A 27,345-nucleotide genomic window follows, 5' to 3' on the forward strand; every position below is an offset into this window, starting at 1 on the left:
GTTTTTCCTCCCCTTTCTTTACGCTGAATTTCCTCTTATTCGATGACCTCGAGGTTGCACTGTGGTTCAAGATACAAAGTAAAAGTGATCTGTGCAGGTGAACGGCAGTACATGTGCAGAACCTGAAGTGAGAGATTGTGTATTTAGGAGTTTTTGATGTTTTTTTTTTTTTTTTTTAACATCCCAACAAAGTGCTTTTGCGTAACTCCACTGGAGAAACGTGCCAATAAATGGCAGTACAATGTGAGACCACCTTTCCCGCTCTCTGTTTTTTTTTTTAAACACTTAACTACCATCAGGCCTACATATAAAGATTTGTTTGCAATCAGTTAACAAACGTACACCGAATTGAGATGACGCACGGAACTTTACGGAAAGTCAGGTTAGGGTGAAAACACTTAAAGGCCACTGTGTGTCCCCTTTCTCCCGCTGTGCCTGCGCGACCTGTCGGTCGTCTTGCAGAGTGAGAGTGAACAGTTACATGTCACTCTCACGTTAACTCACCTCCCTCACCTCCCTCGTCGTGCTCCGGCGGGCAAAGCCGTGCTTTCATTGTCAAGTGCTGGCGCCCTGCGTTTGGCAGATGAACGGTGCAGCACAAACACAGTCCTTCTGAACAAGTCACGCGGTCTCACATCCAGACTGAAACATTGTGTTGGCCTTGAAACACACCATCGTTTCAGTTGCCTCGAAAGGCGCATTAAAGCAGATCTCTGCACTTTGATCAGAGCAGGAGATTCTTTGTATAAACTGATCTGTTGGATTTTTCATTTCTCTTGAGTAAAATGAGACTGTATAAGTTAACGGTGGTGCAGGCCTGGACTTGGTAAGATGGATAATCTTGCATTGAGTCGATTGAGTTGTCATGCACCACTCACAAAAAAAACAAAACAATCCCAGCGTTCCCCCTGGGCTCAAATGTCTGACTGTTTGTCATGATGCAGCTGTAGATCATATAGTCCATAGCAACAGCATTGTTGTTGCATTAAGCTGTCACACAGACAAGTGGGTTTTGACCGCTCACTCAACAGGTCTTACAGGCAACAGCAGTGTCCGGTAGCCCGGTGCCCTCTCCAGTAGGCTCAGAGAAAGATTGATGTCTCGAATGACAAGAAGAAAAAGAAAAAAAAAAAAAAAAAAAAAAAAAAAAAAACAAGCACACAAAACAATCACACTTCAGCATCTCACAATCAACTCTCTCTTTCACTCTGCTCCTCTTCCTCTCTCTCCTGTGTTCTGCTTACTATCAAACAATTTATGGCCCTGTCTCTGAGGGAGAACAGGAAAAAAGCCCCCATCTCTACAAATCTGACACTCACTTCAACAGCGGAAATCATCTTTTTGAAGTGGGAGATGTGAATTTTCAAATGCTGAAATGGCTGCCTAATATTTTACTGACACTGCACAAACTGTGTATAGGGGTTGTTTACCACCTCCTCTCTCCCTCCCTCCCCTGTATCTATATGTGTGTGTGTGTGTGTGTGTGTGTGTGTGTGTGTGTGTGTGTGTGTGTGTGTGTGTATGTGAGTGTGAGTGCATACACTGTGTATTCATATCCCTAATATCATGCCATGCAGCTCTTCTTTCTTGACTCCAGTGTGTCTCTCAGTGAAATGACACCATGTTAGAAATGATTTCCTTTCTGACTGCACACAAAAGCAGACGGACACATTGTCATGCAACCCTAATGCATATCTCAATCTGGAGTCATTGTATAGTAATCAAACATGATCATATCTTTTGCCTATTGTGTTCTGCCATTTTTCTGTAGCATCACTACAAAGACTGTGTTTCCACTGGCTTCAGTGCTTCAGCTGTTATTTAGCCCGAATGTGTTTTGTGTGCTGTTATCTGTAGTGCTACACTGTTCAGCGAACAGGAAATCTACTTGCTATTATGAACGTATATGTGCAATCTGAAATGTATTTATGTGACTTTGTATGTGTGTGTTTGAAGGAGAGAGAGAGTGAGAGCGGGAGGGAAGAAGGAGAGGGATTTATAGCCCTGTTTTTCTATGCACGTGATGGTATGAATCTTTGTGTGTGTGTGTGTGAATGAATGTAGATGAGACAGAAAAAGCTGCATTATGCATAGCGGTTCACCATAGGCAATATCCTTGCTTCTCCAGCATACATATTCATACTCCATTTTCATATCCACTGCAAAAACAGGAAAAAAAGTGCAAATCTATTTGAGTGTACAGCAAAGAAAGATTTTAGTCAAAAGAAAAACAGAAAAGAGGAAACACAGGCAGAAAGAAAAGTGAAGGTTAAGAAAACGAGAGGGGGGAGGGGGGCAAAACAAAGATAGTGAAGGGTTCACCCAACAGGAAAGAGGTTTGTAGGTGTTTCACCCAAAATCACTTTGACCTTCTTCTGTGTAATCAATGTATTCAGGCTTGAAGAAGGGAATCAACATACAGTTCATGAACGGATGAATGCTGCTCCTTTGCTCCTTTATTTCTCTGCTGGGGAAAGGGTGGAAACGGAGCCTGGGGCTATGAAAGGACTCTGATAACCATCTGAGGTTAGATGTTGCCCAAATAAAAAGGAAAAACTAGGTTATTGTCTTCCAGTTTTTTTTTTTTTTTTTTTGACTGATAGCATTGTTTATTTTAGTTTGCCTGTGGTCATTTATACATTTTATTCTAATTTCATGAAAGGCCTGGGTTAGATCAGTGGTTTATGTCCTCAGTCGTACAGTTTAATGCAGCTTAGTGCATTTTCAGATGACAATAATGAATATGACTGCTGTCTCATTTGCGCATCTCAACCTGAAGAGGTCGAGACAGGAAAATAAGAACACCACTGTTGTCCAACAAAAAGTCGCAGCTCTCCCATATCTGTATCACATCACACATGACCAACAGCTGCAGCCTGGGAATGCCAAGTGAGAAAATCCTCATTTGCTCATGATGTTTAAGATGTGACCAGTGACCAGACATGTGGTTGACATTGTCGTATCGGTCTTTTTTCTCTGGAGGCCGTAACCCATGCGGTGTGTCGACTGAGGTTTGCTTCCTGGTGGTTGTATTCATGTATGTTTTGTATGCATGAGTGTGTGTATGTGAACTCAGTGACCTGAATTCATACCGTAGGACAAAGCGATTAGCCACCGCATCATAAGCTGCTGTTTTTTTCTGCTGGATGCTGATGTCTGCAGGATCAACACCGTTTCCCTCTGAGTTTAAGTTGTTGCATCTGAGCTGTTTTGAATTTTAGTTTGAGGCCACTTTTGATGACATCACAGGAGGGTTTGTTTCTGAACAGATTATTCAGTTTAAGAGCATAAGTACTGGTTCTCGAGCTGGGAGTCAGGAGTCAAATGTGAGAAGTTAAGAGATGATTAACAATGTAGGAAAGCAAAACATTTCATAAAATTATTTTTATTTACTCAGAGATTCCTTCTTTTATTTTTTTTCTAGTGAGTAACTGCATAATTTGAACTCTATATCTTTAAAGTTATTAGTTTTGCATGAAACATAGTTAACATGTGGGCAGAAAAGTTGAAGTAAATAGCTAAAATGAATGAATAAATGTCTTACACATGCATCTGCTAGCACTCCAGGCAGTAGTAGTATGAATGGAAACTTTGACCAAACCTACTGGGGAAAAAAAAAAAAAAAAATGGAAAAGAAAAAGTAGACGATGCCTAAATATTGACAGCTCCAGGATCACTTGGTCTTGTATGCATTCACATGTGCAGCCACAGATCCAGCACAACCACTGTTTTCTCTGTGATGAAATACGCTCAAACAATTCCACGAAGACATCTCATCTATCAAGTGTGTGTAATGAAGGCGAGCTGGAGCCTGCGAGGGGACACTAGTCCACTAGTCTGAAGCACGACATTATTTTGTTATTACCAGTATGTGACGAGATGATAGTGTTCTGAACACATTGATATTATTTCCTTTTGTTGGGGGTCTGCACAGCTAGAATAAGTTGTTTTTGTCATGGAAATGTTCTGCTTCTAAAAATAGCATTTGTCATCAGTGAGAAACGGGTCACTGTCATCACATATCATCTGCTAATAGTTTCCTCCGTGTTTGCTCGGTATGGAAAGACTTCGGCGTGTGTTCCTCACCCAGCAGTACATTGTGGTGCTCTCCTTGGTGCTGAAAGTGCAGAACAGTCAGCCCTAGCAGCCTGTGAGAGTGATTGACATGGATTCGAACTGTAGGATGGATTGAACTTGACCTGAATTTGGAGTTTTGAACACAGAGGATCTGCTCCAATTTTAGCTGGTAGGCAGGAGAACAATGACTCTCTACCTCCTCAGCATCTCTCCCCTGCTCGTACACGCATGCACTTACAGTCTCGCGCTCTTGCACATGCACCCGAGCAGCGATCACAGCGTTTTCCTGCACACCTCACACCTCCGCTGTTGGCTGAGTTTGACATCAAGAACTGAGGCAGTCATTTAACATTAACCTCTCTATCCCTTTGACCTTACCACACACAGGTGCACCCACCCACACACACACACATGCACACACTCGCTCACCCGGTTGCATCCAAAACACCTTTGCACCTGAGCACCTTTCCCCCAACCAGCCACCCGTGTCCTGTCTACAGTGTTGCACTCCTTCCCGGCTCCCCGATCTCTCCCTCTGCTCCACACCCACACATGCACGAGAACCAGGGGAAGTCGGACATCGGCCTCCCACGGCAGTGCGATTACAGAGTGGATAGACTGTGTGTGTGTATGTGTGTTAAATGTGAGAGAAGATTATGTGGGTTTAATTCATTGCGTCTGGCATACAAATTCCAATCACATAACATTGCCTGTCTCTAGTGTGGCAGGAAAAGACAAGAGAAAGTGTGTTTGTGTCTTGAAGGGGTATCTGGGAGAGTGATGGCAGATACGAAACAAAAATAAAAACGGCAAGTAACTCAAAAGGATAAGATGGTGGGATGCAGATAGATGCATGAAGTGAAGAGGCAACAAACAATAGAGGAGAGAGTGAAAATCACCTTATGTCAGTTAGGGTTTTTATCCCTGATCCCCTGCATTTCACTTCTGAGCCTTTTCTCATGTGATTCATACCATTCATACCATTTTATTAATGTCATTATGTCATTGCATGTCACTATTTATACTGGACAGAACAGATATAAAGAATGGTCTTTTGTATCAGCTATTTATCTATGTTCTTTCCATGTTTTAAAGAGCTTAAAAAGACAGCCAATGGGCGTCTGTCTTTCATTTTATGGCTGGTTACTAATGATCTCCATTGATGTGGAGGATCTGTAGAAATTAGAGCTTAAATGACATCTGATAGTGTCTTTATATCTCCATTGATGTGCCTTAGCTGACACCCTATTTCCTCCCAGCACAGAGAGAATTAAAGAGATAGGGCTAATCCAGGCATTGTTGACACAATCCAGGAAAAGGGATTAATTAAGTATCATTGTCTGAGAAGAAAATTCTCTGGCTCGGGGCACAGCGTCTTCCCCTGGCCTCCAGCCAAGCTGAGCTCAGCACTTCTTTACACTCCTCTACACCCCTGCCCCCTCCTTAACACACCCCTACACACACACACACACACACACACACACACACACACACAGAAACACACAGATCTTGAAACATACCTCGATACCCCACTCTATACTGGAAGAGAAAGGATATATGATAGTCTATCTCCCCTAGGACAACTTATCTGGCAGCAGCTCCTCATATGTGCCACAACAGCATTGTTTTACAACATCTGTGGTATCTGGCCAACTCCTCAGGCTTCTCCAGCTACAGACGGAGGCCTTTCCTACAGTGATGTGACAGGCCTTGAGTAAGACATGCTGCAGTTTGCTATCACGCCTGTGTGAATGCTTTGTTTTCCTGCGTGACGGAGGATACCGATAACGATGAAGGTACCGAAAAGATGAAGGTGGCTGGTGGGTGGGGAGGAATTGGGGTGGGGTGGGGGGGTTGAGTTGAGTTGCGTGACCCATTTTTCCTCCTATTGAGAAGCAGATTTCCAAAGGATTCCCTGGATGCGTTACATTAGATTAGAGATACTAGGATAATGCATATGGGATGAGATGATGGCTGCAGTTTGGCACACGTGGAGGAAGTTGTTTGGGTTGAGGTGACCTGAATGTGTGTAAGTTTGCGTTAGATACATATTGTAAAGTGAGTACTGCTCACTTTACAATAGTATTTTTTAGGGCTGCACAATATCCAAAAAAAAAAAAATGTTGCGATTATTTTTGGCAGATATTGCGATTGCGGTATTATTATATATTTCAGTTGGAATGGTTGTTTTTTGCATTTCGTTTTTACAGAGAAAAATGATGAAAAAATGATGATGATATGATTTTTATTGGGTCTTGTACCAACAAACAAGTTCCTTTACGTCTAGAGAATATGATTTGTAGGCCAGGGTGTCTCTGTAGCACCACAACACTTACGGTGCTAACAATGCACAACAGTGTTGTGACACATTTTACCTTTTATCAAAAAAATTGCAGCTTCTGCGATTTTATTTTGGATATTGCACATATTGTGATTTTGATTATATTTTGATAAAATTATTCAGCCGAAGTATTATTCCACTGAACTAGTGAGTTGATTCATGGAAAATATTATAAATACATCTCTAGTACACCTTGTGCCTAAAAACAATAAAACACAAGAACTAATCAAGTATGGAACATGAGATATTGGATATTATTTTCCAATTAACTATTTATATCAAAATTTGTAGTTTCATATGGCATGTTACATGACTATCAAGACATTTTATTATTATGAAATCATTCTTTATTATATAAAGAATTCGCTTTGATCAAAACTTTTCATATCCAAAATGGTTGATCCCATATCTTACACCTTATTGCCTCAGCAGTCAGTTCAACATACATTTTTAGTAAGGAATAGAGACACAGAAACACATTGTCAGCCATTCTTTTAGTAAATAATTACTCCATTTGTGCACATATTGTGTTAAACCTTTGCACTTACATTGTGTTGTTTCATCCGTGTAAGTTGCATGTGCAGGCATTTTAGTGTTAATATGTTCTTACATTATTTTGATAGTTATGTGTTACAGTTTTTTTATGCTTTACTACTATGTATGTTGTTCAGATTTATTCCAGCATCAGTTTAAAGCGTAGCTGAAATGATGAGCATTTCGGTTTTCATTCAGCAATGTTTTATGATTGTGCACATGCTCCCTCCTCATACCTGTCTGACCTGTGAATGTCGCTTGACACTTACCAACTAACCAACTCTTGTCTCCCTTTCTCTCATCCTAACAGTCAACAGTGAGGATGTTGTCTCTACGCGGCTGTACTTTGTGAACGCCTCCCTGCAGCGGGTGACCTTCTCCAGCTCGGTGGGGGTGTCCCTGCCCTGCCCTGCGGGCGGCGCCCCCCATGCCGTCCTGCGCTGGTACCTGGCCGCCGGAGACGACATTTACGACGTGCCCCACATCCGCCACGTGCATGCCAACGGCACCCTCCAGCTCTACCCCTTCTCTCCCTCCGCCTATAACAGCATTATCCACGACAACGAGTATTTCTGCACTGCTGAGAACCAGGCAGGCAAGATTCGAAGCCCCAGCATCCACATCAAAGCAGGTGAGGTCTGGACACACTGGATGTAAAATACGTCAAGGGTCAAAGGGAAAGTTTAGTTTCCAGACGACTTGACGGACTTTTTCTACTTACCACATTTTAGATGTCTGCATGCAGCCAAATGCAGGTCAAAATTGAAGCATCTGAGGCAGAGACACCCTTTCTTTTATTCTGTGGTATGAAGCAGGCTTAAAAAACACTGGATGCAGCTTGCAGCAGCTAAATCTTCAGTCTAATTTAAATTTCCAACCCTGAAAACAGCATCTACAGTTTTTAATCTGCATAGCATGTAGACTATTTTTTATATTTTGTATTTCTAACCTTAACCTCTATACAACGTATATGAATGTATTGTGTTACCAACACAAAAAAAAAACATCATGTATGGTTACTTAAAATTGTGTCAAAAAAAAAAAAAAAAGCCTTTTCTGGATCCCACACTCTTTGCCAAAAAAATATCAACTCATTCTTAGACTTGCAAAATTTTTAAAGTTGTACTTCAGCAGTTTAGTATTGGACCTTAATTTAAGATTGGCAACTCATGAGAGAAAGATTAGAATAAAAGATTTTAAAAAATGGTAAAAATTGAAGCATCTGATGCAGAGATACTCTTACTTTTATTCTGTAGTGTGAAGCAGGCTAAAAAAACACTGGATCCTACAAAAGGTCAATATTGTCTTTCATTAGACACTTACTCCAGCAAAAACGCCCACATCTCTCAAACTCCACATCTCCGGTTTGTAACAGACTTTCTGTCACAAATTTTAAACCCAATTCGAGATAACCCTGATGACATCAGAGGGCTTACTTTTTCAGACTTTGAAAAACTCCTTCCAGAGGGAGAGATTATGCATCACTGTTGAGTACAGCACATTAAACAGCAGTTTACTTGTCACTCCTTGTGACGAGTGTAAAACTACTAGACTGTTCCTTTAAGAGCTCTAAAGGTTCTACCTAAAATAATCTCTTTCTGATCATTCCAAAATATTTCACTTCACTGCATCTTTATAAAAATGTGTCTGAGTACCCAGCTGGGGGCAGTTTACTTTGGCACACATTGAAATCATCACAACAGCATTACCTAGCTACAGCCCAGCATCTGTAAATATGCTCACCCAAACGGCAGTCATACTACTGGCTTCCTAAACCAACAACTTCTCTCAGTGGGGGTGAAGTGTCTAAAAGCGCCACATCTCGACCCTGTGTATTAAAAATCCTCCTGAAGACAGACACGCAGCCACATAGACAGTTGGTTTGGTGACCTGTCCACACTCCCTGCCAAGGTCAAAGCTGGAGAGAGGCGCGGAACGCACTGAGGGAAGGTGTTACTGCTCTTTCTCACACTAACAAACACACACATGAACATCATAAACACATGCATCTGACCTAATGTGGTACACACTGGATACACGTGTATACAACAGACTTGCAACGCATGTTTGTTCACATGCATATGTGCATGCACACACCACACACACACACACACACACACACACACACACACACACACTCTTACATGCACACCAGCCTGTGCATAGCTCATGCCAGCAAGCCTCCTGTCTCCCAGTCTCTCCATCTGTCCATGGACTGGAAAGTCCCCTAACTACACACACACACACACACACACACACACACACACACACACACTCTCTCTCTCACACAGAGCCATTTTCATCAAGCTGGCTCGTGGTGTTTAGTTGCCAGCTCTTTGTCAGGGTGTTTGGCAAGAAAGATTTTGGAGAGTCAGCTACAGACATGGAGAGATGTGAACAGAATCATGAAAAAAAGTGGATTTTCAGGTCATGGTAATAGCCAGGCAGACATTTTGACAGTGTTGATCAATCCTGCATGGAGAAACAGTCAGCAGTTCCCCACCACACACATGTCCATGAACAAAAGTCTTCTCCAAAATGCTGCTGGATTCTCTTCCTCACCACCACATACAAACACGCCCATATGGCCCGTGTGATCCCTAGAGGAAGATGGTCCCTCCAGCGTGAGAGTGACCTTCTAGCCAGCCTCAGTGTTGGGATGACCTTCCCTCCCAAATAATTACAACAATTAATCAATTAAATGCTGAGGCAACCACAACTCCACAGCTCCATAACCAGGGCTCACGTGCATGTGTGTGCACCTCATTACCTCCAGAGTCCTGCATATCACACACACGCACACACACACACACACACACACACACACACACACACACACACACACACACAGACATGCTTACTTACATGCTCACGCACATACACAACCCTGTAGTTGCCATGGGCGACAGAGGCGTGAGCGCTAGGGTGTGGCATGCCCTGTCTCAGGTGGCGCAGGAGAATGATGACAGCTGACAGCTAGAAGTGTGACACCCCCCCCAAAAAACTCTGCCCCACCCCCACGCCCCATCGCCATCCGTCTCTCTCTCTTTCTCTCTCTCTCTCTCATCTTCACATCTCTCTCTATCCCTCCCCCTCTTTCTCACCCTTTCCCATGCATGCTGATTGTGGTCCAATAATAGCACTAGCACCTGTCTGGATAGCTCTCCCTTTATGAAAATCACTATGTGGGCTGTTTTTCTTCCCGTATATGTTTTTATTTGGCTCTGTGATTGCAACTTATCTAGTTTTCTGTATTTAGCTTCTTTAGTGTCTTTCTATATGTGTCAATAGCCTATTGGACACATTTATTTTTTTCAATAGACATGTTTGATAGTTTGAAAGATTTCAGATTTGAGAGACATGAGTAATAGTTATGTTTTGGACAAAACAGAAAGAATCATTATATACTGGAGTCCAGTCGAATGCAACTTCAGGTGTATCTACAATTTGGTCTTCATCCTGGACTGGTTCATTCTCAGACTGAGGGCCCATACAGTACCATACCAGTGTTTTTCCAGGTTTTCATGTTACTGACTGCTGAATGCTGCTGATCATCTTCAAATGCATGTTGTAGAATTTCAGATTTTAGTATGTGTCCTTTCTTACTTTTGAGACCGCCATTGATTTCCATTGATTTCCGTATGGTATAAAAATCAACCAGCAAACCTTTATAACTCGCTCAAGTTGAGTAATAATTCATACTAAACATCATCATCATTATTAATTTTTTCGTTCAGTTGAAATCCAGATTGATTTGATAAGTCTGCTCCATATTACCTGAAGCCAATTAGATAACTGTGACAAAAATGACTGAAAAAAGTGATTTGATGTTCGATGTCATGCATGACACATCTCTAGTAAGTTTCAAGAGTCCGTTATTTGATTGTGATAACTGAATCAATCGGATGCTTGGAAGGAAGGAAAAATACATTAAAAAGTGTGAAACACCTACTTGGTGTACAATTTTCTTTTGTTTACTCTGTTACTCACTTCCACCCTATACTGGTGCTATATGCACATATGCATACACAATGGTTGGATCAATCTGTTACATTTTATACCAATAGTTATTTTTATCGTGCATCTACTTCACTTTCTCTCTAACCTAATTCTGAAAGGTTTCACGCTCACTATCCTCTTTTTTTCACCCAGAGAAAGCTCCTACATCCATTTCCTGTGACTATTTATACATTTATTTTCAAAACAAGAATAAAATGTATCATGTAACAGTAAATTACTTGTCCAACATTCTGCCCTGAAAAGACAAATGCAGTAATTAGTTCTCTAATATGCAAAACTATGAATATTGCCTTGTCAGAAGTTGAAATTTTACATGAACATACTGTATGTGCCAAATTCTCTTATAACATGAGGCTTTAGTCCTAAAATATGTCTTCCTAGTTCTTCTTTAACATCCCTGTCACTGACTGAACTTTGACCTGTAAGCTCTGGTTTTCATGATACATGATACTTAGTCTCAAACCAAATATTATTAGATAATAATTGTTAAAAACATATACTTTTTGATAAATTGTTTGTTTGTTAATTTCAGTCTAGTCCAGGGATGTTTTGAAACTGAATTGTATTGTAAGTAAACTCACCATCTCCACCTATTCATTCTTTCAGAAGAATAAGGAAGGCAATCTGCCAGCTGTCAAACCGAGTATTATCACAGAAAAAAGGCAGAGAAAATCAATTTCACATTGACAAAAAGATTCAGTATTAAGCCATTTTTGTGAATTGGACCCTAACCCCTGAAGCAAAGCTTTTTGTGTGTGTGTAACATATCCAGCAGTTTGGCAGCTTCTATAGCTTCAGGAATAAGGTTGTACTGTATTTTAAATATCTCCTCTCCTCTCCTCTCCTCTCCTCCTGCTAAGAGGACCCAACAACAAAAATATGACTTTAAAAATGACACACCTTTTGCACTTAGTTTGTCATAATCACTTTTTGCAAGCCTTCTGCCTGAGACCCAGGGTTTCATGTTTTTGTGCACCCAACACCTCCTCACACAAACTTGATAAAATGAAACGAGGTCACCTGTTCAGTGCGATCACCTCAACTCCCTTTTGTCCCGACTAAAACACACAAACCTACATAGGCCCGGGCCAAGACAGCAGGTGTTTAGATCCCTTTCCTCCATCTGCCCTCCTCATCTCTTCTCTGGCTGACATTTCCTTACTAATATAGTAAGTAGGGTCCCTGAACCTGCTACAACTGCTTTTCTTATCCATTCAATAATGAAACCTGCATCCACTCATTTCTCCTGTATTTCATTATTTGTCTCCTTCTCTCTTTCTCCTTCTCTGTGTTTTTGCTGCTCGCTTTATGAATAAGTAAATGCAGTATTTGGTTTCCCCGTCGTTAATTATTGAAGCGACAGTGATACAGGACTTGCCTCCCAGTGCACCCAGTGCACCAGACCCATGTTTTAGCTCGTTCCTAGGCAACCAGGCTGCATATAGTCAGGCATCAGTAACATCCTAATGATTCTGCTGCGCATGTGATGAGGGGGAGTGCAATTTACACACAAATCAGTTGGGTTACCATTTGCATCCTGTCACAAGGCTTAAGAGAATGAATATGTAATGTTTTTTTTTTTTCCCTCTGTGTCTTTCATATCTTGGAAGAGGAACGTGTGTTAAATGACAATGCTATCACAACAGTTGCCTCTTATTGGAGCTGGTTACATGGTTGTGTACAAGGGCATGTTGCCGTACATGGCTTATTTGACTGGTTTTAATGGGGAGAGGAGAGGTTAGACAACACTTCTGTAAAGGTTATCAAGTGTAGGACAAGCTGGGGTCAAAGCACAGGAAATACAAACCTGAGGTGACCTTGACTGGATTTGAACCTCCGCTGAACTAACGTGTGATGACTGCCATCATTGCATTTACAAGCTGTCAAGCTGATTTTAAACACTCTATGAGAGGCTCAGTGGGCATTGGGGATTTTCCCTGCTATTGATGAGAGGCAGCAGGGTCAATCAGGGAGTAAATAAATGATTGAAAGAATTGGCTCGGCCACAACAGCCGAGGCTGCTCAGTCGATTCTGGCTATTGATCTGCAGGTAGACGGCCTCAATGGGAAGCAGGGGCTGTTTAAATGAAGAGCTGAAATGAAGACTTGATTGGAATTATTTGTCCTTTAGCTTTGATTTGCTTACAAATGAGGCTTCAGCTCAGATTAGTGCTCTGTGTGCCAGGTGACCGATGTGAGAAGTGATGTGCTCTCCAGAGGATATCTTACTGCAACCATCGATTTAGCTGAGATACAAAGTAGGAAGGCCGCGCCACAACTGGTGTTCTGTTGTACTGTATGGTGTAAGGTTAAATTTCAACAATCCTGCTCTACTCCAATCTTACCTCCTTCACAAGTCAGGACAGAAAAAAAAGAAAGGGTCTAAGATCCAGCCAGTTATGAAAAAGTAGAACAATGTAAAAGCAATGGACGGAATCAGACAAAAACTCAGAAGTTTAAACCTCGGACTTTAAGGTGAAAGACTCCCCACCATTTGGACAAGGACATTGGCTTTGGTTCCACTGGGTTCCAGTGACAGTGGCGGCTGGCATAAAGCATTATTAATGACCAAGGAAACTGGCCTTCAGGCTAGGCGTTAATTATATCACTGGAGAGCTGGGGGAGAGAAAGCGAACACACGGGAGGGTGGGGCCACTCCCTGTGTTTGTGTGTGTGTGCGTGCGCGTGTGTGTTTTACATTGTTAAGCCATTACTGTCCTCGTTTCTAAAGGAAGCCTGGTTGATAGATTGTGTTAGATTGTCATGCCAGAAACAACATCAGCCTCAGACCCCATCTGATTTCTGTAATTGTGTGTTTTTTTTTTTTTCATCTTGCTCATGTCAAGCCTCACTTTTGTATGAGTCAAAGTTACTGGGGAAATTCATGGCAATATCCCTTTATACAAATGAGATGAGGGTGTAGTGGAAGCCCACATAGTTGAGCTCAGTTCAGTTTAGAAAACACAGCTCCCTGTTCATTCACTCAAGCTAGCATGCCCTTGAACTATACCTGTCTCTCCTCCTCACCAAAATAATCCATTAATTTAATTTCACTTTACTTAATTTATTTAATGAAAATTTATGCTCTGATTCAGCATTTCACATTTCTCACTAATCTAAATGTGACAGAGTTAAATGGAGAGATAATTTGGTTAGCTACAGGCTACTGTTTTCATCATTAAGCCCGTCTTAATCACCGCCATCCTTTCTGTACACTGGCACAGATTCACAGCCCTAGTGCTCTGCATGCCATGTGCAGGGGGTGTGTTTTTGCTGCCTGGCGCCTGCATGTGACAGTTCCATCGGCCGCGAGCAACCCTGGACTCCTCGCCGTCTCATAGCATCTGTGGCGTTGTTCTTTAAAAGGCCGAGGACCACTCACTGTGTATCCCCTTCAATGCGGCTCCAAGTCAGCCCTCCTTACAATCATGGTGTGACTTCAAATCTGGGGCTGAAGAGAGAAACATTGGCCTAATGTGGGGGGACAGACCACCAGACAAGTTTGTTTACGAGACCTGCCCCTGCTTTTGCAATGGGTTAAACTGTCAGCTGTCGGCTGTACAGTGTCAGTATGTGCAGTAAAGAATAAAGAACGTATTGTTACACAGTGCTGATACAATTAGTCGATTAATAAAATAGTATTCTGAAAATAAACCAGAAACAATTGTCATAATCGATTAATTGTTCAAATCATTAAGTTATAAGCCGTTTGGGTTTTAGACTCTTGTTTGGACAAAACAAGCAACATGAAGATGTCACTTTGGGCTCTGGGAAGTGAGAAGTATTACTGCAACCATTCATTTTGCTCAAGTACAGCGTTGCATGGTAACACCACAACCGTCTGTCAATGGTTTGGTTTATTAAAGGCCTCAAAGGCCAAACATTCACTGGTTCCACCTTTGTTAATGTGACAATTTGATGCTTTGCAACGTTTTATATCATTATTAATGGCACATCTTTGGCTTTTGGACTCGTGGTCTGACAAAACAAGTAGTTTGAAGACATAATCTTTGATCAAAATAATCATGACTAGCAGCCCTACTTTAATCACGCTAAGTTGTGTGTAAGTTATTTTCACTTCACCACTTTGGTTAAAACTCGAGTTTTATTGAGTCTCGTTCTCGCTTTCTGAAACATCCACTGTTACCACCAACCAACAACCCTCCTCTGACTCTGACCTCTGACTAACTCCAGCTCTTCTCTCCACACACCAGTGTTCAGGGAGCCCTACACAGTCCGTGTGGCCGACCAGCGCTCCATGCGGGGTAATGTTGCCGTGTTCAAGTGCCTCATCCCCTCAGCCGTCCAGGAGTACGTCAGTGTGGTGTCTTGGGAGAAAGACACCGTCTCCATCGTCCCAGGTAGGAAATTCAGCCAAAGATATTCATTAAAGATTTACAGAAACACAAACTAAGTCAATCTGCAGGGAAAAGAACAGCCCTACATCCACCTTGTGTTACTGTCCTTTTGCAATTCTGCCCCTCTTGCTGAAATGTGCTGTCATCATGCGACCATGTGAGTTTTATTTGGCTGAGTGCGTGCTTGCTGTGTTTGATCAGTTGGTGGGTAATAATGGAAAGCAAATGATCTAATGTCATCCCAATATATCAGTGGACTTAGCAACATTTGCCCTTAGAGCAATGAGAAATCTCTCCTGTTATTTTTAGACTGAATAAATCCACAAATTGTGGGCTGTGTCAGTATCTTAAAAAAATTAGATTTTCTTTCCAATTTTCTTGTAATGGAGATTTCCTCCGCGTTCGCCCTGTTTGTGATTGTTGACAGCCTTTAATCGATACTAATCAATTTATTTGTGCCGGTGACATCTCCTGTTTTGTCACTGAGAGAAGAAAAAAAAAAAAAGGTCCAATCATTCAAGTCTGATGAAATGGCCTTTGCCTGGCACATCCCTGGCTCTTCACTCACTAACTGACACCGCTGTAGTTAATAGCTGTGTTACAGGGATAAATCAGGCATTAGTAGACATGTGCTCTGTGTGTGTGTGTGTGTGTGTGTGTGTGTGTGTGTGTGTGTGTGTGTGTGTGTGTGTGTGTGTGTGTGTGTGTGGGCTGGGGGGGGGTCTAATTTGATGAGTGATAGATCTGTTTAGCCGTTCTCATCACAGTCACCCAAAAGAGAGCAGCCACACCTCTAGGGCTCTGCTGTATCTGGAGCTGTTCTCTCAGCTTCATTTGATCCTCTGTTCAAGTCAGCCGATGTTTAACTGAGGAATAATAATATTAGTTTGAAACTGAGCCCCCTACATGCTGCTGTATGCCTGTGCATTGGTGTTTATGTTGACTGTGTGTGTGTGTGTGTGTGTGTGCAGCAGGCTTGTGTGGCGCAGTGTTAACATTTGCTCCGTGGAGCAATGGCAAATTGCAGGGTGTCATATGAGACTGTTTAGGTCAGATGATACGTATTGCTCCCTCTGCCTCTTATCTTGCTCTCTGATACCGAGCAGCCCTTTCATCTCTCTCAATAGTGTGCGCGTGTGTGTGTGTGTGTGTGTCTGCCTGCATTTGTGTGCCTCTTTGTATGGCTCTGTCCTTCACACGGGAGCACTCATTGATCCAGCACAGCTGTAGTGTGTGTGTGTGTGTGTGTGTGTGTGTGTGGGTGTGTGTGTGTGTGTGTGTGTGGGTGTGTGTGTGTGTGTGTGTGTGGGTGTGTGTGTGTGTGTGTGTGTGGGTGTGTGTGTGTGTGTGTGTGTGGGTGTGTGTGTGTGTGTGTGTGTGGCCTGAGGGGGGTTTCCAGTCTGGATCGATAAAGCTTGCTGTTGGATTCCCCTCTCTCTTGTCACGGATCCCTCAGTGTGAGAGTGGTGAGACCGGGCCAGTCTGTTTGACTGATAGCTCTGTGTGTTAGCGTGTGTGTGTTTGTACAAGCCACTGTATCATGGCAGTGTGGTGAGAGCTCAGTGGGAGTATGTTATTGATCAGCTGATGGACGTGTTCGGTAAAACATGCACATATGAACAAGCAAGAGCATGTGTGTCAGCATTATCACACACACACACACACACACACACACACACACACACACACACACACACACACACACACACACACATTCAGATGAGCAGCTTTCTGTGGCTTCGCTGATCAGTCTGTCTTTATAAACCTCTATAAAAAGTGCTTTAACATAATTGGCCTCATGAATTTGACCATAATACAATCCAATATATTTGCATAATATTATTCTCACTCATTTTATGCAAAAATAAGTTTACATCAAAGAATTTTCATAAATCTTGATCATGTCCAGATGTTCAAGAATCACTCTTATTTATTGATGTTATTTATCTATTTATTCTCATTGTATACACTGTAAAACACAATTTTATAGTGGAAAAGATTAGTTGATTAGTCAACAGAAAAACCATAACTGACAACTATTTTGATAATCATTTAATCATATCACTGATTTTTCCAGCAAATACCCTGGATCATTTGCTTGTTCAACCTTCTCTAATGTGATGGTTTGCTGCTTTTATCTGTTTTATATCGCTGTAAACTGAATATGTTTGGGTTACCGTCTGTTGATCGAGCAACACAAGATGTCACCTTTGGCATTATTTACTATTTTATGACATTTTATAGGCAAGATGAAACGATTAATCAAGAAAATAGTTGTCCCATAATGAAAATAATTGTCCTGCACCATCTGAATTTACATTTGAAAAGGTTTGAGAGCTTTTTTTGTTTTCCATCTTTCTCTGTCTGTCTCTCTTTCTCTCTGCAGGGCTCATGAATAGGTCTTATTAGTAACACAGTGCTCCTCTTCTTCTTTCCGTCCATCTCTGGCTCGAAGCCTCCTCTCATCTCTTTCCCTCCCTGGTACAGACTGGTGGCCTGTGTCAGCATCGTGGCCACACACAGACGGAGCGCACGTGTGCACCCCTCCCACCCCACTACACTCCACCACACACCTCATCCATCCATCCATCCATCCACTCCATCTATCAGCTCCTGGTGGCATGTACAGCTTTCTCTCTTTCAATAGCACTTGAGATGCTCTAGTGGTTTGCCATTTATTAGGGACAGTGTATGGCAAGGTATCGGCCTGATAGGATGACACATGTCATACAGGCGGCTGTGTTGGTCAATAAAGCTGAGTTTGAATGGGCTTTGATGAAGAGGCAGGAGGGTGTTTGCTGACAGCTGGCCTCACTGCGAGACGACCCTGCCTGGGTGTCGTGTCACTATTAGACAGCCAGATCTGTTTGCGTTGAGTCCCGCTCAAGAAGCGTGTGTGTGAGGAGGGAGGAGGAAGGGGGGTGGGGGGCTAGACAGACAGACAGACAGACAGACAGACAGACAGACAGACAGACAGACAGACAGACAGACAGACAGACAGACAGCCAGACAGACAGACAGATAGATAGATAGATAGATAGATAGACAGACCGACAGACAGTCAAACAGAGGAGAGCTTTGTGTGTTGACTGGCTATCCTGGTTTTTACTTCCATGTCATACCTCCCCTTCTCCTGCTATCTCTCTATCCAGCCATGTCTCTCCCTTTAATTGATGGTTTGCTGGTGTTGCTGTCGGTTAGAAAATTAGCATTTGTTTGCTTGTCAGTTAGGGAACTGAAAGAGGATGCTCTGCTGACGGATGTCTATGAAGGAACTTCATCTGTGTGTTCGTGTGTGTGTGTGTGTGTGTGTGCGTGCGTGCGTGTGTGCGTGTGCGTGCATGCGTGCATGTCACTTTGTTAGTATCCATCTCCTCCTCCAGCTGGAGCTTAAAACAGTGTGAGTTTTATCTGGTCGCCATGGTAACGGGTGCGAACCGGCGGGCGGAATGAGGAAGGTGTGAGGATGCATCGCTGCCTGATTTTTATTAGTGCATCACCACGGCTCAGCTCTGCCACACGCACACACACACACACACGCGTGCACACACACACACACACACACACACACACACAGACAGACACAAAGAACATAGCGGCATATTTATGTACAGTTCAGTGACAGGTAGTGAAGATATACATGTCGTCACTGACAAATGTGGAGATAAACATCTTTTTAAACATTTTTCTTTCTTTTTTTATTTGACTGTGATTTTATAAGTTGTAAATTTCATGGTGCATGGTCTAGAATAGGATGTTGATGCTGTGTGTGTGTGTGTGTGTATGTGTGTATGTGTGTGTGTGTGTTTAGGTAACACTGTGCATGTGCAGACACAGTAGGGTGAGCACAATAAATTGGCTGGGTCAGGGTATCGGCAAATATTATCTTATTGCAGATATATCAATATCTGTTTGTATGTCAGCTGATGAGTAACAAGAAATTGCATTAGAGAAATGGCAAAGATATGTCTGAAAGCATTTAGTAAGAGTTAGATCACTACACAGTGTTGTAACATTTCAAAACAAATTCAAGGAATGCTTGACAGTTTTTTTTTTTATGTGTCTTACTTTGTCTCATGTTGAAAAGAATGAATGGATCGGATCACTATTGCAAAATTTCATACATTAGATGTAGCTTTTTCTCTTAAATTCCTTAGACACAAACATAATGCTTGTTTGAATCACATTACATGCTTTGGTTGAAGATATTAAACTGAATAACATGCTTCGTTAAATGTTGAAGGAAGCATTGACAGTGTGAGTTGTATTACAGCGATGAATCAGGCAAAGGAATAGAGTCTTTACCAAGCTGATGTAGCTGTTATTTGAATTAAAAATAATCTGCTACATTTTAAAATTATAGTTTCCATAATAAGAAAAAATGTTCATAGAATATTACAAGTATTAATCATAAATTGCTTGAAAGCTCCCACTCTGCTTTTCTATATAAAGAGAGTATTCAGAGTGGATGACACATAGTGATAGATAGATAGATAGATAAATAGATAGAGTCATTGATTGGTTGATATAATGGGAGGGAGAGTTGAGGGTGGAGGCGGAGTGGAAAAGTGTGACGCCTGTATTTTTGCATTCATTGATTGAGGTTGTTTAATCCCCCTTCTCTTTCACACACACTGCCTTTCTCTCTCTCTCTCTCTCTCTTTCTCTCTCTCTCTCTGTCTCTCTCTCTCTCTGTCTCTCTCTCTCTCTCCCTCTCTCTCGCTCTGTGTGTGTGTGAAGTGTAGCGTCACCACAGCTGCTGCAGCTTCTGTCCCAGTCTCCATTTTGTTCGCCACTCTGCAGAGGCCCTGTACTCTGTCTGCCCCTCTGTTTGTCCACTCTTCTCTTAACTTTATCCCTCTCTCAGCCTCCCTTTCTAGAGGCACTTATTAGGAGACGGTGAAGTGACAAAGCATCATCTTTCCCTTCCAAGCCATCAAACCTGAAAGTGAACAACAGACAGGCACAAAAAAAAAATGGCAGAATAGGCAGAAAAAGAAAGACAAAGTGGCACAAAAGCATGACATGATAAATTATGCAGATGGCAAAGTGGGCATTGGGATGGAGGGATGATGGAATGAGGCGAGTAGGTATATGAGGACATAAGAGAGAATGGGCAGATGGACAAAGAGAGAGGTGTGTGCTCGGTTTTCTTGCTGTCCCCAGCACCCCAGGGAGGAAGAGGAGGCCAGGGGCTCTAAAGCCGCTGTGTCCTGCCATTAAAGATGCATCTGACAAGTGCTTAATGCCCCCCCAACTACCCTCTCTCCTCTATGTGTTTCTCCCGTAGACTCTTTTTTTTTTTTATTCATCCCTGTTTTTGACCATTAAGCATTACACACATTGTGCCCATCAATGTGTGTTTGTCTTTAGGATGGTGGCAGTTTGTACCTAGTTTGTGTTTGTGTGTGTGTGTGTGTGTGTGTGTGTGTGTGTGTGTGTGTGTGTGTGTGTGTGGGGTGGGGGTAGGAGGGTGGAGGATGGAGGGGAAATGGGTGGTGTTTACTTATTGATGTGTGTTTATGGGCTGTGGTTTGTGGGTGTGTGTGCGTGCGTGTGTGTGTGAACCTGGCAGTGATGCGTGTTAGGTTGGGTTATTTATTCAGCACTCATGTTTGGATGTTTTACAGAGAGAACAGGTGCAGAGCGACTCTGAGCTCGCTCTGTTTGAGCGGACTCTCTCTGTGTGTGTGTGTGTGTGTGTGTGTAGCTGTGTGTTAGTGACAGAGGGAGAGAGTAAGACACAGGGGCATTCACTGCTGTCCAGGCACTGATAGGGCCGCAGTGTTTATCTGTGTGGATGACATGATTTGAGTGTTGAAAGGAAATGATGATTTGTAGCTTTCAAGATCCACTGACTGATAAATGTACTGGTTATTTGTGAAATGATAGATAGATAGATAGATAGATAGATAGATGGATAGATAGGATCATAGATTTTCTGTGCAGAGATTGAAATGGCGGGAGAGATGGAGGGTGATTGAAGAAGGGAGGGAGGTAGGAAGTGAGAGAGGGCTGTGCACGAGGAGAATTTCAATGGCACTCCAATCATGCAGGCAGTCTCGTTAGCCCAGGGAACATTTGCATAGCGCTTCGGCGAATTCATTTGGCCTTACTCAGAGAAGATGGCTCCCTTTCCTCTCTGCTAGTTAGTTATTCATTAACTGCACACAGCCAAGGTGTGCGCCCAGTGCATGCATGTGAATTTTGTCGGTGCGCTTCTGTTTGTGTCTGACCTGACGGCCGACATGGTTTTGTTTTTTGTACTGTATAGTCCCTGTCGTTTGTGCATGAGATGATTGCTTGCTGTGTTTGCGACGCATTGGTGCGTCTGCATCTTTCTGACTGAATGGATACATGCCTGGTCGCATCCGCCTGCATATATATACTTACAGTAGTAGCATAAATGCATGCCAGCAGACAGAGTCGCTGTCAGATATTTTGCCAAATACAGAACCGACGTCAGAGCATTACTCATCAGCCTCCACGATCTCCTCGCCAACACCCTCTTCCACTAACCGTGATGCTGTGCCTCAACTTTGTGTATCACTGCTCATTCCTCCTCCCCGTCCTCCTCCTCCTCCAGTCCAAAGAACTAATTAGGGGGAAAAAAATACATGATGGGGGTTCAGACAATCAGATCTATACTTGAGGCCATCACTAATGGGGATCATGACTCGCCTAAAAAAGCACGTCACTGGGTGGGATAAGATTTCGTCTGCGTGTCAGGGGTGAGGGGAGGTGCAGGGGGGAGGGGGTTGTCGTCAGTGAGGAACCGCAGCCAGTAAGTGAAGATGACACACATAATGAAGAATACAGTGGATGTGTTATTCTAATTATCCCACTGACACCGCATTGCAATCTAATGTTGTTTGACAGTACACAACAACCATGGTTGAGAAGTGTGTGTGTGTGTGTGTGTGTATGAATTTGCAGCCAAGCATTTTCTAGAATCTGACAGTGTTTGTCACCTGTGTTTGTTTTGTGTGACCTTTCTTTAAAATAAATTGGTCTGTTGGTCAGTTGGAAAAAAAAAACAACATCCACATTCCAACAGTATCCAGTTCACCGTGCCGTTCATAGCAGGTTCTGTAGCTTTATCTAAAGAGTAAGAAAAATGTTCATCATTTATTATCTTTAAGTTATTGTGTTTTCATTTATCAGTAATTTATATAGGCCTACATGCAATATAGTATAAAACCTTAACACATTAATACACATACTTGTTGTATTGAGTGTGTGGGCCATGACCCCATCTTTACCAAAATCTAAAGATCCCTGTTAGTGAGCTGTGAGGTTGTCATAACGATGTGGGATAGTTTTCTTTTCTATTTTTATGAGCATGAGAGGAAGCCCTTGGCCTCGCATAGAAATTGTCATATATGAACCTACTACAATCGTATTATAGCCATCATCTCATAAAATAGAAGTTTAAAAATAAAAGAAAAACACACATCAGTCTTTGAATACTTGTGTGACATAACAAGCAACCTCATGTTGGTTCCTTCCCCTAAACTTGAGTGACCAACAAAGTGGATCAGAGCTGAAATGATTGGTTGTTTCATCAATTAGTTGAGCAACAAAAAAAAAATAGACTGATAATCAGTCAATTCTTTCAGTCATTATTTTGAGCAAAATGTGAGGATTTTCCACTTTTCTGTCAAATCTTGAACATTACAAGACATTTGAAGGCTTCATCTTAAACTTAGGGAAGTTGTGATGAGCATTTTTTCAGTTAATTGGAAAAAAAATCTGCAGATTAATTGATAATGAAAACGCCGCCCTTACAGTGTATGTTGAAGTGTTGGGGTCGAAGCAATGCAAATGTTTCATGCTGTATCAAGCAAATGATGAATTTGAGGACGATGATCTTATCATTTAATGACTAAGTTGACCAACAGCTCAAAAACTTGTCTAGTCTCTCACTGTGCGCGTCTTCAAAGAGAGCGAGACTAATAAACAGACGGAAAGAAAGAGAATGTATTTGTTTGTGCATGTGTGGCTGCAGACATGCATGTGTTTGTGCATATTTGTGTTTTAGTAGCGTGGTGGGGGCAGGGCAATATGAGAGATATCCTGTTCCAACACATCCCCTCTGGAGCTGACTTAATGACCCGTGACCTGAAGATGTACATGCAAGGGAAGGAGGGAGGGTAGCTGGGGAAGGACAGAAAGATAGGAGGAGGAGGAGGAAGGCAGCGGGGTGAGGAACCAGGAACAAAATGGTTGAAAACTGCAGAAAATAAAGCAGAATGAGAGATGCAAATGTGTCCTGCCTGACGCATCAGTCCCCCCCCCCCTTTTTTCTTTCACTGGGATATGTCCTGATCTGACCACAGTCATATCCATCAGCTGCCGGTCCCCCTCTTTGTCCGTCTTTGCAGCCTTCACTCACTTTTCCTTATTCATTTCTTTCATGGAGCTCATAGATCACGGCTAATCAAAGACAGGATGGAGACAGCCGACAGAGCTCTGACATGCTGCACACAATGGACACCGGCAAGAGAGGCAGCGAGAGGAAGATAGAGAGCCTCAAAGTAAGAGAAGGACAGGGGGAGAGAGGTAGAATAACTCAGTAGGGGAGTGGGCTGAAGACAGGTGAAACAGATTGGCACAATTTACCTGCTCTCCCCTCTTTGCTTGAGTCCTACTCAGTTTTTCTTTTTCCCTTTTTTCACTGTCCATCTTTTTAGTCTGATGTTTTTTTCTACTTCTACCCCATCCTGCTCTTTCACTCCCACCTCACCTCTGCTATATCTGTTAATTTAAACTGTGTAGCTGCCTTTGTGTGTCTTTGTGGATATGTGTGTGTGTGTGTGTGTGAGAGCCCTTACTGATCTCCCCTGTGAGCTATGGCATTCTCTATGCCTTATTAATAGCTAATCAATGGGCTCTCTGGGATGTATGGGATGCCCTGAGGACTCCCACAAGACATATCAGCACACACACACACGGACATTTCCCCACACACACATCAATAGTTCGTAGAAGTCAGTGGAGTATAACGCATGAAAAGGTTGCTCTGCCACTAATGTTTTTTTAAGTTAGCAATATGTTTTTATTTGGGCACTGCGACAAAATGATGCAAGCAGCTCTGATCTGTAATAGACAGTTTCTGATTTGTCCTTCATGTTCCCTTACTGGGTTTGTTTTCATCATAAATGCGCTCTCTCCCTCTCACTTTCTCTTTTACCTTCGCCTCCTAGAGTTCTCTTACTGGTTGACTTGACATTTATTCCTCTCAAGTGCTTATCAGGCCCACCTGACCACCTCTTATTTTGCATCATTATTTTCCTTCCCTTTCTGCTATTTTCAGCGTGCCTGCCCTCTTCCTATTCTTCCCTCACCTACTTATTTTCTCCGCTCTGCTCTCACTTTCTGTACCGTGTTTTGAAAGTGCAGCCTGTTTTTTTTTTTTTTTTCTGTCTGTTTTGTTCATGTGCATAGCCATTGTTTTACAATGCCCAGGGCAACGCAAGTTTTCTGTTCCTCTCACTCTGTCTCACTGGAGACATTGTTTGAAAACAGCAATGTGAGTTTTAAACATATCTTGGGAGGAATTCTCCATATTTTTCCTTTCTACCTTTCCCCTCTCCTCCTTAGTGAACCCTCACTGAGCTAATGGCTCACTCCTTACCATGAGTAAGGAGTGAGCCATTAGCTCAGTGAGCTTTACATGCATGAATAGCACTCCTTGCCACCATATTTGAATAACCCCTAAATTACATACCATATAATTTGTTTGCTATTGTATGTGAATTTCAGAATCTCTATTAGGGGACAAGGCTGGTGATATACTGTAGCAATTAAGTGTTGGCCAGTCTCTGGATTTTTTTGATTGTCCAGTGTCCCACCAGGATTTGTCCTGGTGCCCCCGTCCCTCTGCCCTCTGCAGAGTCGTACTCAGTGATTCTGAGTTAGTGTAAATGCTATGTAAGCATCAAAATGAATTATATTAATTATATATTTATAAACCATTTGTAATATTTCTATTGAGGAAGATTACATCACGATAATTATTGTTATCATTTTATCGCCCAACCCTATGTTGACGTATTTGCTTTAAATGGGATTTGTTAACCCAAAAATGATCTCATACATAAAATAACATTAACCTCAGTATTCATGCCTCAGATTCAGACTGATGTGAGGAGCCTCCACCCTGTGAATTGGGGAAACAAGTTGCCATACATATAGGTCTTGGATAACAGGAAGCTTCCTCTACACCTGTGGCGAAATAGAAACCTGACTCACTTTTTATTTGACCACTATTCATACATCCAACTGCCCTTTGACTAAAAATGTGTGTGTGTGTGTGTGTGTGTGTGTGTGTGTGTGTGTGTGTGTGTGTGTGTGTGTGTGTGTGTGTGTGTGGGGTTGTGTTTGTATTTGTATTCTTGTGTGTGTCTGTGTGTGTGTGTAAAAGAGAGACGGAGAGAGAGAAGAAAATCTTTTTACATCTGAGCTTAGCTGACTAAGGCTCCCAGAAGACAAAGGCAGGAGGAGAGGAGTGCGGGAAGGGAGAGTATAGAGGAAAAAGAGAATGTAATTTGAATCTCATATACATTTCAGTTGAAAGTCATTCTAGCCTTGATACATTCTCTCTGGAGTTGGCCTCACACACACACACACGCACGCACACTCATACACAAACACACGCGCGCGCACATACATTCCCCCCCACCCAGTCTCGTGGACAAAGCTCTTGTGTATGAGCACAGATTGACAGTTGAGTGCTCGCACTACAGCTCATTCATCCTTGTTGACTACGTCTCTGCTGCCAAGTTGAAAATACAATGTATGTCAGATGCAGCCGCTCCACAAAATAAAATGTATTGTAATAGCTACAGTTGCTTGCACACTTAAATACCCCAAATACAACATTAGAAGCAGGAAAACGGAAAGAACGGGAAGAAAACAACAAGCTGTAGGCACTAAACTGATTTGTGCTGGCGCTCTTTCTCCCTCCAAACCTGTTTTTCTTTTGTCCTGGGAAACACAATTCTCCACCACAATCTTCTATCGGAACACAGCCGTTTCTAAAGTGTGTTAGGTTTCCAAGTCAAACCCATTGGTCTGAAAAATATCACACATATCGCTGCATTCATTCGATATTTCTTACATCGCTACATAAAAATATCTGGACAGTGGCCTTGACTTGGCTTTTACTTTCTATGATGTATTTGCTTGTAACATCGGGGATCAAAGGAGTAGAAGTGACATTTATAATGTTTGCAAGTTGCTGTACTTTTCAAACTGTAATTTAGGCTCACAGCCATAAAGAGGAAGGGGTACATATGTGTTGATAGTGTCAAGAATATACACAGATATTTTTTGACTTGTCTTCTTCTTTAAGCACCTCCACTCGCCAACAGCACCCATCTCCGGATTTGCCATTTGTGTGTGTGTGTGTGTGTCTTTTCTCCACTGCATAAACAGTGTGCCCTTCTCTTGCAGGCTGACAAGTGAACGCCTTGTTTATTTGTGCTGAGGGGAAAACAGACGGGTATTTATTCCTTCGCTCCCCCATCTCCAGTTCTTTCTCTTACTCTCATCCCCCTTATTTCTGACACCTTCAGACAAACGCAGAGCTATAGCAGAGCATCATACCATACAGTAATGAGCTAATATTTCATCCAGGTGAGGTTGTTTGAGTAAGGACAGATGAGGATAAATGACCTTCAGAAGGCTTATTGAAGGTTTACATTGCCATGTTTTGACATCTTACATAGATTATATACTGGCATATTGTCATGTTATGGAATAGGATATATATACTGTATATATATATATATATATATATATATTAGGACACAGTGGCATTGTACAGGGCATGCAGTGTATTAACTTTGGATCATTATTGTGGGATGAGGATGAAATTTCAGATGCTGTGTGAAAATAAGAGAGGCTGTTATTGATCTTAACTGTGCATGAATATAGATTGTTGTCCAGTAAACAGCATGCCTCTAACAGTTGCAGGTAGTTAAGAACATAACATTCATTTCATCTTTAAAT

The 27,345-nt window shown here is 42.2% G+C and overlaps 1 protein-coding gene across 1 annotated transcript in view; it reads left to right on the plus strand.

Annotated features, from left to right (window-relative positions):
• LOC111228044 (Down syndrome cell adhesion molecule-like protein 1 homolog) overlaps positions 1-27,345 on the plus strand; it is a 100,313-nt gene that overhangs the window by 3,233 nt on the left and 69,735 nt on the right. The window contains exons 2-3 of the mRNA XM_022753821.1: positions 7,263-7,583; positions 15,187-15,333. Of these exons, the coding sequence (XP_022609542.1) occupies positions 7,263-7,583; positions 15,187-15,333 (468 nt within the window). The remainder of the gene's footprint in view (positions 1-7,262; positions 7,584-15,186; positions 15,334-27,345) is intronic.

This window comes from Seriola dumerili, unplaced genomic scaffold, assembly GCF_002260705.1.
Source record: "Seriola dumerili isolate Sdu_G_001 unplaced genomic scaffold, Sdu_1.0 BDQW01000199.1, whole genome shotgun sequence".
In the NCBI taxonomy this organism is placed as follows: Eukaryota; Metazoa; Chordata; class Actinopteri; order Carangiformes; family Carangidae; genus Seriola; species Seriola dumerili.